The sequence below is a fragment of the Clarias gariepinus genome, chromosome 18 (assembly GCF_024256425.1).
Source record: "Clarias gariepinus isolate MV-2021 ecotype Netherlands chromosome 18, CGAR_prim_01v2, whole genome shotgun sequence".
Lineage (NCBI taxonomy): Eukaryota > Metazoa > Chordata > Actinopteri > Siluriformes > Clariidae > Clarias > Clarias gariepinus.
This window is the reverse complement of record NC_071117.1, coordinates 5,652,185-5,666,882: the sequence shown is the minus strand read 5'-3', so window position 1 is coordinate 5,666,882 and position 14,698 is coordinate 5,652,185. Positions and strand designations below refer to the sequence as shown.

At 38.0% G+C, this 14,698-nt stretch overlaps 1 protein-coding gene across 1 annotated transcript in view; it reads left to right on the top strand.

Annotated features, from left to right (window-relative positions):
* The window catches only part of LOC128506997 (B-cell receptor CD22-like), a 54,469-nt gene extending 40,564 nt beyond the window's left edge, over positions 1–13,905 (top strand). Inside the window, exons 7-11 of the mRNA XM_053477612.1 lie at positions 4,712–4,725; positions 5,581–5,671; positions 6,113–6,370; positions 6,457–6,705; positions 13,901–13,905. Coding sequence (XP_053333587.1) covers positions 4,712–4,725; positions 5,581–5,671; positions 6,113–6,370; positions 6,457–6,705; positions 13,901–13,905 — 617 coding nt within the window. The remainder of the gene's footprint in view (positions 1–4,711; positions 4,726–5,580; positions 5,672–6,112; positions 6,371–6,456; positions 6,706–13,900) is intronic.
* The last annotated feature ends 793 nt before the right edge of the window (positions 13,906–14,698 follow it).

Here is a 14,698-nt window from a genome sequence, read left to right as displayed (position 1 = left end):
TGGGGAAATACTTTGTGGACCGACGAGACAAAATTTGAACTTTTTGGAAGGTGCGTATCCCGTTACATCTGGCGTAAAAGTAACACAGCATTTCAGAAAAAGATCATCATACCAACAGTAAAATATGGTGGTGGTAGTGTGATGTTCTGGGGTTGTTTTGCTGCTTCAGGACCTGGAAGGCGTGGAACCATGAATTCTACTGTCTACCATCTTGGGTGCTGCAGCAGGACAATGACCCAAAACACACCAGCAAATCCACCTCTGAATGGCTGAAGAAAAACAAAATGAAGACTTTGGAGTGGCCTAGTCAAAGTCCTGACTTGAATCCTATTGAGATGTTGTGGCATGACCTTAAAAAGGCGGTTCATGATAGAAAACCCTCAAATAAAGCTGAATTACAACAATTCTGCAAAGATGAGTGGGCCAAAATTCCTCCAGAGCGCTGTAAAAGACTCGTTGCAAGTTATCGCAAACGCTTGATTGCAGTTATTGCTGCTAAGGGTGGCCCAACCAGTTATTAGGTTCAGGGGGCAATTACTTTTTCACACAGGGCCATGTAGGTTTTTTTTTTTCTCCCTAAATAATAAAAACCATCATTTAAAAACTGCGTTTTGTGTTTACTTGTGTTATTTTTGACTAATAGTTAAATGTGTTTGATGATCAGAAACATTTTGTGTGACAAACATGCAAAAAAATAAGAAAATAAGGAAGGGGGCAAATAGTTTTTCACACCACTGTATTTATACTAAGAGCAAAGGCTTCACAGAACCACATGAAGTAACACTGTGGGCTAACTGTAATGAACACAGCCAATCAGAGACAGTCTTACAGGTGACACGCCCACTACATTGGACCTTGATTTGAACTTTAATCTTTGAGCTTGTTTTAGTAAGATTTTTATAAAATGTCATCAGTAGTGATGTTACTGACTAAAGTGTAAAAAACATGAACAGAGTTACATTACATGTGCAGTGTTAAACAAACACCCAGAGCAACTTACAGATTATTTATATGTTTGTCTGAAGATGAAACTGATGAAAGTGTTAATGCTGGTTGTGATATAAAGGTGTCAGAACACACAGTGTATCTCTGTTATGGTGGCAAAAGGAGAAACTACTCAATGTTAGGCAGGTGGTCATAATGTTATGGCTGATCAGTGTATTATTATCTGTACTGGATATAATGTGTGTTACTCAACTCTAACTGTTTAACTGTTCAGCTAGTGATTACACTTTACTACCACTAGGGGTCTCTGTTCAGGAGCATTTAAAAAATAATACAAACATTCTCAATTATGAGAATAAATCACATTCTGTACATAGAAACAGATGACTGAAAGGTTTAAAACTGATAATTTGGTATTTTACAGACACCTAGTTTGTTAAATTCCCATGACTTTTGTATTTTATTTAACATTCTTTGGATATGTGTTTGAAAAAAAAATATTTCATGATTGTAATAACGACAGTTTAATTAATATATAAATCAGTGGATGACGAGCTCATATTTCTATGCAGTAGTTACAGTGAATAGAGCTGGGATTAATGAATTCATCATCAGGGTTTTATTTGTAGCTGATAAAATTGTAGTTATTGTAATTAATTAATATTTCTGTAAATGTTTAAAATGTGTTTCTAATATTTGTAGAATTCAGTCTGATTGTTATGTATGAAATAAAAAAACCTCTGACTGTTAGAAAGTGCTGAAACTGGAGACTCATTACATTAATAAAATCTCCTCACCTAGTCATGTATAAATAAGTCCCTTTTGTTATTACTTGTTATATTCTAAGTTTATGTTTTATTTGCATTTAGAAACTTTATAGAAGAATGATGTTCCTTAAAACGGCTTACAGGAATCTGCTTTGTCTGATCTTCCTCCTCATCATCACAGGTGAGTCTTATGTTTATATTCACACATACATACACACACACACACGCACATGCACACACACAAACACACACACACACACACACACAAATTTTTACTTTTTTTTTTCAAGGTAAAGTACAGGTTAATTTGTTTTATTTTTACTTAATATTTTGTATTAAATTTTAGTTTTTGGGCTGTGGAACGAATAATTTTCCATAATTTCTTATGGGGACTTTTTTTTTTTTTATTTTAGTTTTGAAATACGAACTTGCTTCCGAAATAAATGATGCTCGTAACCCAAGGTTTCATTGTGTATATATATATATATATATATATATATATATATATATATATATATATATATATATACAGTGGTGTGAAAAACTATTTGCCCCTTCCTGATTTCTTATTCTTTTGCATGTTTGTCACACTTAAATGTTTCTGCTCATCAAAAATCGTTAACTATTAGTCAAAGATAACATAATTGAACACAAAATGCAGTTTTTAAATAAAGATTATGTTATTAAGGGAGAAAAAAAACTCCAAATCTACATGGCCCTGTGTGAAAAAGTAATTGCCCCCCCTTGTTAAAAAATAACTTAACTGTGGTTTATCACAGTTAAAAGTTCAATTTCTATAGTCACCCCCAGGCCTGATTACTGCCACACCTGTTTCAATCAAAAAATCACTTAAATAGGAGCTACCTGACACAGAGAAGTAGACCAAAAGCACCTCAAAAGCTAGACATTATGCCAAGATCCAAAGAAATTCAGAAAAAAATGAGAACAAAAGTATTTGAGATCTATCAGTCTGGTAAAGGTTATAAAGCCATTTCTAAAGCTTTGGGACTCCAGCGAACCACAGTGAGAGCCATTATCCACAAATGGCAAAAACATGGAACAGTGGTGAACCTTCCCAGGAGTGGCCGGCCGACCAAAATTACCCCAAGAGCGCAGAGACAACTCATCCGAGAGGCCACAAAAGACCCCAGGACAACATCTAAAGAACTGCAGGCCTCACTTGCCTCAATTAAGGTTAGTGTTCACGACTCCACCAAAAGAAAGAGACTGGGCAAAAACGGCCTGCATGGCAGATTTCCAAGGCGCAAACCACTTTTAAGCAAAAAGAACATCAAGGCTCGTCTCAATTTTGCTAAAAAACATCTCAATGATTGCCAAGACTTTTGGGAAAATACCTTGTGGACCAACGAGACAAAAGTTGAACTTTTTGGAAGGTGCGTGTCCCGTTACATCTGGCGTAAAAGTAACACAGCATTTCAGAAAAAGAACATCATACCAACAGTAAAATATGGTGGTGGTAGTGTGATGGTCTGGGGTTGTTTTGCTGCTTCAGGACCTGGAAGGCTTGCTGTGATAGATGGAACAATGAATTCTACTGTCTACCAAAAAATCCTGAAGGAGAATGTCCGGCCATCTGTTCGTCAACTCAAGCTGAAGCGATCTTGGGTGCTGCAGCAGGACAATGACCCAAAACACACCAGCAAATCCACCTCTGAATGGCTGAAGAAAAACAAAATAAAGACTTTGGAGTGGCCCAGTCAAAGTCCTGACCTGAATCCTATTGAGATGTTGTGGCATGACCTTAAAAAGGCGGTTCATGCAAGAAAACCCTCAAATAAAGCTGAATTACAACAATTCTGCAAAGATGAGTGGGCCAAAATTCCTCCAGAGCTCTGTAAAAGACTCGTTGCAAGTTATCGCAAACACTTGATTGCAGTTATTGCTGCTAAGGGTGGCCCAATCAGTTATTAGGTTCAGGGGGCAATTACTTTTTCACACAGGGCCATGTAAGTTTGGATTTTTTTTCTCCCTAAATAATAAAAACCATCATTTAAAAACTGCATTTTGTGTTTACTTGTGTTATCTTTGACTAATAGTTAAATGTGTTTGATGATCAGAAACATTTAAGTGTGACAAACATGCAAAAGAATAAGAAATCAGGAAGGGGGCAAATAGTTTTTCACACCACTGTATATATATATATATATATATATATATATATATATATATATATATAGTGTGTATATATATATATATATATATATATATATATATATATAGTGTATATAGCAGGTCTGGATCGGTCAGTCTGACACACACAAGGACCACGCAACTATGCAGCAATGAAATTCAGTGCTTTCCTTAATTCTGTAACAAGGAGAGATAATCAGTGGGTCAAACAGGCGATAGATTCTCCCTCTCTGGCACACACACTAAGCATACGATACCAATTAATTAGTGTCACGATGTACATCAATTAAGTCGAATAATCATGTTAAATGATTCATTTCCATCATGACCAACACAATAGTAGTATAAGATAGTCACGTTTATCCACCAACAAGTATACTTTTTAAGAAAGAAACATTGATAGTCATTTACGAGAAGAATCAGATAATACTGTCCAACCGCTCATGAGCTTCACACACAGGTAGACTTAAGCTATCACGTGTGGCATGAAGAGAGAGCCTGAAGTGTCACGCTGATACAGACCCCCCCCCCCCCCAAAAGAAAAAAAAAAAACAAGGCCTTATGAACCAATAAAACAAAATGTAAGGAAATTAAAACATCATGGACAATACAATAAATGTAAAAGAAGAAAAATACAAATCATAATACAAGCTAGATTAAATCAATGTTTTATTTACCACAGTAACATATAGACAAATGTGCTTATTTTTACATTTTAAGCGATTTTGAGAAGTGAAGCTGTCAACCTAACTCAGTGTTTTATGGGGCTCAGGATAATGACCTCTAATAACCTCTTCTATGTATCATGTTTCAGGAGCTCTTGGGAATAAATGGAGTGTGACATACAGCCCAGGACATCTCTGTGCTTTAAAAGGATCTACAGTGTTTATGAACGGCTCGTACACACACCCAGCACATCTTACAGTGACAGAGACATTTTGGTTAATAAACCCAGTTGAGGGTAAACAGGAGACTAATCTGAGTACTTTACCAGGTTACTCAGGCAGAGTGAAGTGTTTAGGAGATAAACAGAAACACTTCTCCCTCAGACTGAGTAATGTGAAGAAAACAGATGAAAATGTGTACTACTTCAAAATCAGAACAAGTGTAGACAAAGAAAGATGGATGGGTCAACCTGGAGTTACTCTCACTGTTACAGGTAAATAAAATCACCTTTTTTCTACATACTGTACATCACTCAGGCCATAATCTCTCTTTAGATACAGGAGGGTCAAAGTTTTGTACCAGATTAATGAAGATCTCTAACTGTCACATAATGGGGTCTCAGGCACTGTGTAAGTACAGATGTAGACATTTATTAAAGTGAAAATAAACAAACAGTAACCAAGATCAGGACAACAAAAACAGGAATCAGGAACAATGAGTGCAGCCTCAGTAGTCACCACTACCATGTGTCAATCAAGTAATAAATCAAGCAATGTGCATGGGAAAAATATCGTTAGATAGAAAAACATTTTAAAAGAGTTGAGTTTTAAAAGTAGAGACTTTACTATCTTCATTCCAGTTTTCCTGGTTTAATGTGTCTCTTTGTGTTTAAGATCTTCAGGTGATCGCTCCTACAGAAGTGACAGAGGGACAATCAGCCGTTCTGACCTGTAAAACCACCTGCAATCTGACTGATCCAACATTCATCTGGTACAAAACCAGCCGTAATTTAACCACAAACACCATCAAGAGCAATGAAGTCCACCTGCAGTCGGTCAGCAGTGAGGATGCAGGCAGTTATAGCTGTGCTGTAAGAGGATATGAACATCTCCCCTCTCCTGATCACACACTCAGAGTCAGATGTGAGAATTATTGACTTTACTCTTTTATATTGTACAGGAATAAATGTTAAATTGCCGATGTAGTTAAGGAAGGTAAAAAAAAAAACATCAACTATAAACTTAAACTACATTAATTGTAACTGGCATGTCAGGCGATGATTTTATTCATTTAATAAATAATCATAAAAAAAAACAATTAAAAATGAAGACACAGGTAATTTTATGCATTAAGCCATAACAATTCTATTCAGAATCACATGTTGACACTGTAAAGGAAACGATACAAACACATACAGACTTCACATTAGGGAGTTACAGAATTATTACTGTATAAACATATTCTCAAAATCATGAAGTTTAATGGCAAAGAAGTGTGTTTTATAAAAGAGATGAATAAAAAATTGACACACAGTTCTTATAAGTATTACTTTCTTTCCTCAAACTAACCATGGAACCTTCTAGATCCTCCAAAGAATGTCTCAGTGTCCATTAGTTCCTCTGGTGAGATAGTGGAGGGCAGTTCAGTGACTCTGACCTGCAGCAGTGATGCTAACCCACCTGTGGAGAACTACACCTGGTTTAAGGGGACGACATCAATAGGAAATGAAAAGACCTACAACATCTCCACCATCAGCTTTAAGAACAGTGGAGAGTACAAGTGCAAGTGCAGTAATGAAGTCGGACATCAGAACTCCAGCAGTGTAACTCTGAATGTTCTGTGTAAGTAAGTCATGAACATCTCAAAGCCAATAACAGACAAAAGTTAATAGATTTTCTTTAAAGTGTAACATTCCTGTCCTCTTTAGATCGCCCAAAGAAGCTCTCAGTGTCCATCAGCATTTCTTGTAACATATTGGAGGGCAGTTCAGTGACTCTGACCTGCAGCAGTGATGCTAACCCACTTGTGGAGATCTACACCTGGTTTAAGGTGAATGAATCCTCAGCTGTAGGATCTGGACAGAGTTACAGAGCTCTACAGAGTGGACAGTACTACTGCGAGGCTCAGAATAAACACGGCTCTGAGAGATCAGCTGCAGTGTCTGTCACTGTAAATGGTGAGTGTTAATGTACTGTAGATCTATAATTAAAATTTACTTTAATATTAAATGTCATGGATATTTATCACTGATTCATTATCACATTTTTGTTTACACAGTGTTTCAGAGGGTAGTTGTGTATGTAGGTGTTGGTGTCATTGTGCTTGTGTGTGTTTGTTTGATTTCCACCTTCTTTTTTATAAGGTAAGAAAATATATAATTCTCACACATCAATATAAACATTAGAGTGAGGGTATAGTCAGGACTTTTAGTGTTAATCATCCCTGGTTTAACCTGGTTTTTTGAAACATTACATGGTCACTAGTAGTGTACATAATAATGGTCAAAATTTATCTTCTTTCTATTTCATAATTCCCCTTTTCCTCTCACTATAAGCTCCACTTTTCTCTGAAGACTTTATACTAGATATTGAAGTGTGCCTGTGTGGATTTTGTAATTATTCAGCTACAGATGTGTCCATTAAGACTGCGCGTGTTTTCCCGCGGGATGCCTCAATTTAGCGCGCGGCGCGCCGCGACTTGCCGTAAGCAACATTTGGGAATTTAAATAAATGTGTTGTGCTTCACTGAATATCCGCCAGATGGCGCATGGAAGGACTTTATTTAAACGCCGGACCAAGTACTGTACAACGAAGAATTGTGTATAATTACTTAGTCTAAAACAATATTGTTCCCAATGCTGAAGCAAACATGAATTTTATTTTGCTTTACAACAGATCTTTCATGATAAATGTGTGTATATGTGCTTCATATTTTTTTCATAATGATGAAATGACATGCCCAAATTCATGCTTTAAAATTCTTAATAAGTTTCTTATATATTTTTTGTAATGTTTTAACAGGGACAAAACAGTAAAAGACATGGCAATGTCTCGGTTTACATGGTGTTGAAATTAATTTAATTTCCTGATAGTAGGCTATCTGATAGTCTTAACTATGCGAATGTCCTGATTCGTGAATATGCCAACATATCTTATTTAAAACGTAAAAAATGTGTCGACATCATCAGAAGACATGAATGAACTATATATATTATATTATTAAGTAAATATTATTTTATGACCACGAGCTTCTTCTGGCATTTTATAATAATCATCATATTTGCTGTTTGTGTCCAGCATTTAGTAATTATTTTATACATTATTTAACCACGGCTGGAAATACTAGCTGGAATGTGATGTGATTGTGAATTCATGACTAAAATAAAGCAGTTTGTCTCTTGTAAAGTACTTTCACTTTACAAAAGGCAGCGTTTTTATAAAGCATTTTTTAAAGGCAGCGTTTTTATGTAGGTTGATAAACGCGTGTTGTACAATATATACACCGCGACAGCGCGCGCAGTTACTCACTCCTCACCTTTCATGTAGGTCTGCTCGGACTAATTCGTTTTAAACCCCTCAAAAATGCGTGTGTATACAGCCCCAAACCTCCATCAGTTATTAACAATAGCATCTATTTAGAAAAAATGCCCCAGTGATTTCGAGGCTTCAGGAAATCTTCCGGCGCTCTGCGCATAACACCGGGCCAACTCATGTCGCAAAGAATTTATAAACGGTTTCTAAACGTGGGCTATTGTTTTTTTTTTTACTTATAGTATTTGTTAATTTAATTTAAATGAGGTTTGGGCTCAGGACTTTGATTCGGCATCGTGATTCTCCTCTTTAATTTACTCCATAGTTTTAATCAGCGCTCAGCCGCATGCATGAAGTTTTCCAGAGCGACCGGCAGAAGTAGACTAATGATTATGAACGCGTCGGGTAAACAGCAAGCAGACTGACTCTGACCATTTAAAAGAACGTTTGCGTTTATTTTCTGACACGCTCAAGTTCAACAAAAACAATACAGAACAGCGCAGCTTATTTGCTTTCAAACATTTATAAAATCACGTTTTTTCGTTATTGTGAGTGCGCTTAAATAAAAGTTGAGTCTTATAAAGGCATGTAGTCTTATATAGTTTTATTATATAGTTTTTGCACATTAATCAGAGTCCTCATCTGTTACATTTTTGAGGACAATAGTTTTTTTTCAGCCTGTCACGGCGTGCGCCCAAATCAATATCGCTCCTCGCTCACTAGTTAGGCGGCCTCTCCTTCAGATATGCGAAGAAGCGGGGCTGCAGAATTAGGCACGAGTAGTGAAGAAGAGCTCTCCTTGCTAATGATCCCGGGTTCATCCGCGCTATAAAATACTCGGGGTTTGTTGGTTTACAGTGGATTTTACTACGCGGTGTGAGTGAGACGCGCGCACACAACGCGGAAGTGCGGCATGAAAACGGGGCAAATGGAACGCGCCCCAGGGACTTCAAAGAAGAGCAAGCGCGAGCGGACGGAGGCAGGAGCTGCTGTCCGCGGATGGCCGTCGTACTCGTATTTTATAGCGCAGGGTGCAAACCCGGGATCATTGGCATGGATGAGCTATGTCCAGCTCTGTACCAGCATGTCATGTGGGCATTATAAGACTAAAAAGTGGCAGCTGGCACGCCTAAAAATAAACGCAGGTTAATTTTTTTATAGTCTACATTAAAATCCTCCTCTTTAGTGCCTCCTATTCCTATTAATCCTATTGTTCTTTTAGTGTCACTGCGTGTGCTTACAATGCCAGACAACATTCAAATGCAAACTATTCCCTCTCCCCAAGTCTGAATCAGCTGTTCTCACTTATACATATTAACCTATACGTTCTCACCTAAAGTGTTTAGGTGAAATTCCACCTATACAAGTGTGACAAATATGCAAAGAAAAAAAATAGGAAGGAGAAAATACTTTTTCGTGGCACTTCACATGTAGTTAGATTGTTCCACTGGGCTGAAACTGTGGCAGGTAAAGTTATAGCACTGATATGAATAACTTTGAATGATGAATGCTACGTTAATATGATCTCTGGCTTGCTCCACATTATAAAAGCAAAGCGCGGAGATGGAGATCAGGGAAGTACGTGATGTGGTGGAAAATAGGCAGTGGCGGTTCTACGCTGAATTGCTCCGCGGGCGAGACTCCCATCCCCCCCCCCCCCCCCCCCAATAGCGCCGCTTCTAACCAACCAAACCCCCTGTCTGACGTCTGCTCGGTCTTGTTAATTTGTTTTAAAACCCCCAGTTCTGTAAATTCCCCCAGCAGCGAAACCGGTTTGATGACTTCACACCTGTTGTAAAGGTAAGATGGGGTATTACAGTAACTGTGGGTGCGCTTCACCTCGGAGCGCGCTGTCGCTTTGTATTCAATGAATAGACTAAAACAAAATCATGTTTGCTTCAGCATTGGAAACAATATTGTATTAGGCTAACTTTATTAAAGATTATACACTTTTGTATTTTTTGTCCACACACGTGGGCAATTTTTAGATATTGATCCTTTCTCGATGCAGCGAATTTTCTGAGCAAATTAATAATAATTTCCATGAATGAAAAGCAGGAAGAAGAAAAGGTTACGCGAAAATAAGAAAAAGCTTTAGAGGTAAATGCTGTGAAATGCTTCAAATGAACAGATTCTGCCTATAACAGGTCAGGGACAGTGAGGCTGGACCCAGCAGCGCACCACATCCCACATCATAATACATGCTGATGATGACCAACACGACTCCCCTCATCTACCAGAGCCAAGTAAAAAGAATGGCAATCAAACAGAATAAAATTAGTACCAGCATTAACTTGTGCTAGTAATTATGATGGTGGTCAATATTAATTGAAATAATGTTTCTCAGTATTATTTCGTGTTAATATTGACTACCCTAATAATTAAAATAAGTAACTAGTTTACAAGCGTGAGCTACTGCTGCTACTGATTTTATTTCAGCTTACCTGTTCAGTTTTATTGCCATTCCTTTTAAAATATTGTCTTTATAGATTTATATATTGTTTGTCTTAATGTTCTTTTTTTTTTCGTTTCTTTGACCCAATATATGTTCAGTGATACTTCAAATAACATGTTTAAATAGCATTGATTTCTGTATTGTGTTATATTTTTATACTAGTAACTGGTGTTAAAAATGTATCTCTACATTAATGAGACAATGTATTATGGTGTGGGCTGCTGTGGGCCAGGAAGTCCAGGGCCACTTTTTGGTCCCAGTCCGCCCCTGTAATAACGAATGGAGAAAGCGCAGTCAAAGCCCGGGGATTCTGTGTTCCGCGGGGGGCCAGTCGTGAATAGCTGACACTCAGTGACAGCCAATGAAATTGAAGCATTTTTGTTGCTTTCCACGTGGTGTGGCGTTGCTTAAATAATATCTGTATAATATCCGTATATCCTATAAAATCGTCCAGACCCTGGTTCGAATCCCGCTCTGGGTGAAAATGTAATAAATGTGAATCCTTTGTTTTACACTTTTTGCTTATGATAATCATTAAATTACAGCAACTGTGAGGTGAGTGCTAATGTGTTATATAGCCTAAGAAAAAAAAATTCTCAATTGCAAACATGCATTTAGTACTGAAGCATAACTTGATAATGTAATGGCTATATCGTGGTATTTTAGCAAATAGCACCGGAATTTAGGTGCTAGGTGCACAATTTAGGTGTAGCACTGGCTGGGAACCGAACCCGGGGCTCCCGCATGGCGGGCGAATCACCTACCACTGAGCCACCAGTACCCATCTGCGTTTAAAGCGCATAAATATAGGCTAATGTCATACATCTTTGTAGTCCTTTTGCACACGCGCGGGTGCGTTACAATAATAATAAATTTGGAGAACTACTACTAATAATAATAATAATAATTTTGAATGAAAATTATGAATAAATACATAACAGTTTAAGCTTGACACGTTTATGAGCTCTGTCGCTTGCCGTCAATGGGCGCCTAAGAGACATAACATTTTTTGGCTTTAGTAGACACACAATACTTTAGACTGAAACACGACTGCCCCCTACAGGTATTGAAGGGCATTTTCACAGCTTGCCGCGCGCACTCGCGGCAAGTCGTGGGATCCCTTTTTTCCGAAAACGTGCGTTTTTAAAGGCCAGATCTGTACAAGAGTACTAGTGAGGTCATGTGTTCATACTGCAATTTCAAAGAGGCTCCAGTTCATCCCAAATGTGTTCAGTGGAGTTGAGTTCAGTCAGGGCTCTGTGGATCTCACAGGGGTATCGTCATGCTGGAACAGGTTCGAGTCTCTTAGAGCGAGTGAAGGGAAACTGTAACAGGGCACAGAGTCATTCTATAGAACTGTGTGCTTTAGACTTTGTGGTTAGAGTTTGGGGAAGAACATAAATGTGATGTTCAGGGGAGCGCATAATTTTGACCAAATTGTACATGCTTAGTGTTTACTGCAACAAGATTAATAAAAGCATTACAATATATCTAATTTAATTTTGTCATTTATTTTCATTTCATTTAAAGGAAAAAGAAAATAACTGGTTCAGCAGAGGATCAAAGTTTAAAACAGGTAAATAAATGTACAGATTATTGTTGACCTTTGTACTGTATTTGTACAGTATACAGTATTTGTTATTTAAACACTTAATTGTGTTTGTATTATAGTCAAATAATCATTAATGCGTAAGTGAGTCACAGTTTCCACCCCAACAGTTATTAATTTCCTGTAACAAAATGTACCCAAGTGGTTTATTTCTGTCCCACAATGTCATGGTCCTTCAGTATTTGTCCCCAGCTTTTGTTGTTTGTGTCTTTTGTGATTTGTTAGACTCTTCTGTTGAAACTTGGTCTATACTACATTCCCCAGCTTCTACTTCACTAGTTTCATGGTCGTAATGACCTTCACCTGCAGCTCGTCCTATTTTATTACACTGTCTGTTCATAAACACTGTTTCAGGTAGTTTGCTGTTACTGTTTCTCTGTATGTTACTCCTGTGCTCTTGTCTTACTCTTTTCTCTTTTATTTTCTTTATCATTTCATTTGTTTTTTTTATTTCTCACTATACCAGAGCAGCTTGTTCTTGTCAAGATCTGTGCAGGTGAGGTAGATCCAAGCGCAGAGCGTGTGAGGGAAACAGAGCCGGTTATTCTGTGATGTACAACACGTTGATTATTTTGTGAATGAAATCTCCTGCCGACCCATGCAGAGACGGCGCGAGCCTCGAGGAGAGAATGCGGAAGTGAAGAATTATAATCCAGAATCGTGGTCGTAAAACGAGAGCGAAGATCGATATCCAAAAAACAATAATCCAAAACATGAGACGTGAGTGAGATCCGAAGGTCAAGGCAGAAATAAACACTGGAAAACTGGGCATGAGAGCAGACAATAATCTGACAATGAGTGTTTGTGTGTGAGTGAGTTAAATAAAGATTAATGAGATGGGGAACAGGTGTGCTCGAGCCGGTAAATGAGGCGGCAAAACGGAAGCACCGAAACGGAGTGTGGAATGGAGTCGCACGTGATCATGGTTTGATTTGACAGGTGGGCGTGGCCTGGCGTGCCGTGACAGTCCTCATACCTGGTGCTACCTAATGTCTGCATGTCTACTGCAGTGTCTTGGGGTCCTATATAGCCGTGTGTCCAGGTGTCGCACGTTCTTCCTGATTGAGACCTGCAGCAATATTCTTTGAACCTTCACTATGAACCTTATCTCCTGTGAACACAAAAGGAACTTTAATAAATAAACTTAATACTAAGTCGCAGGTGGAACCCCTTACCTGTTACTGGCTTCATCTACCCCTCTCTGTCTGCAGACGATCCTTGACCTCGCTCCTGCTGTAACACACACTTCATACTTTTGTCTGCTTCCAATTGCATTTAATGTTGTAAAACACCTGGGAAACAAGTTATTTTCTGATGTCCCTCATATTATTACAGCAAAACTAAACTCTCGTTTCCTCACCAGCGTCTCTTTTATTTTATACTAGTACAAACAAAAAATTAAAAAGAACATATTTGTATTCTATACTGCAATGATGTTACAGAGAATCTGTGCAGCGTCCTCTGTCCTAAAAACGTTTTATTGTGTTGTTGTTGTTGTTGTTGTTGTTTTTAATAAGGGTGCTCGGATCAATCAGCCTTTGGTAAAAATTGGCTGATAAACACTTAATTTTCATCTGCTGTAGACGACTCTGTGAAAAAGCTGATACGACAGAAATAATGATGTACTAGAATGACCACATTAATATAAACCTGTGATTTCCACTTGCATTGCTGTCAGAGCTGCTGTTATAAGTAATTAACACCTTCTGACCAATCACCAGCCATGATATAGATATTCACTCCTGTATCTCTGTAATGTCGTGCTCTCCCACTTCAGGATGATTTCAGTACCAACACAGCAGCAAATCTAATCAACCCTCCATCTGATTCAGTCTCGAGCAAACAAGATGAAGTTCTGTATGCCAGTGTAGAGCGCACGAGTGTGACTGACTCCAGGAACACTGCAGAGAGATCTGCCTTGAAAGCTTCTACCTCTGAGGAGGAGGAGGTTCAGTACGCTAGTGTCAGATTTACTTGTGCCGGTGCTGACTACAGGTGAGAGGAGTGGGTCTGTTTCTGTTACTTAAACAGTGCTAAAATGATCTTCTGTTGGATTTAATTGTGAAAATTTACTCTCTTTCTGTAGGTCTGACAGTGCAGAGGATCCCAGTGTGATCTACAGCAGTCTGAAATAAACACCATTCACCCATGAATCAACGTCAGCACAATTTCCACCTGCTACACTGGTACATGCTGTGACACTGGTTGTGTGATTTCAGCAGTGCTTTACAAGAACTCAGACAGACTCAAGAATTGTCCTTTATCTGTATCTGCTGGTTAGATTGTCACATTAGGTGTTTAAGGACCACCAATCTCAAGCCACATCCACAAAATCCTTGTACACTGTGTACGATTTGTCAGAAAAAAAAAAAAAAAAAAAGTATATATTTTAATCTCGGTCTCATGGACACTTGCTGGATGAAAACACCATCATGACATGTTTAAAATAAATAAATCAGAAAATTTTGGACAATTAATGTTGTGATGTTTAATCAGGATTATACTGTTAGTTTACATTCACAGTTTGTTGTGAGATTATTTTGTTGGTTTATTAAAATTATATAAATACTTATAA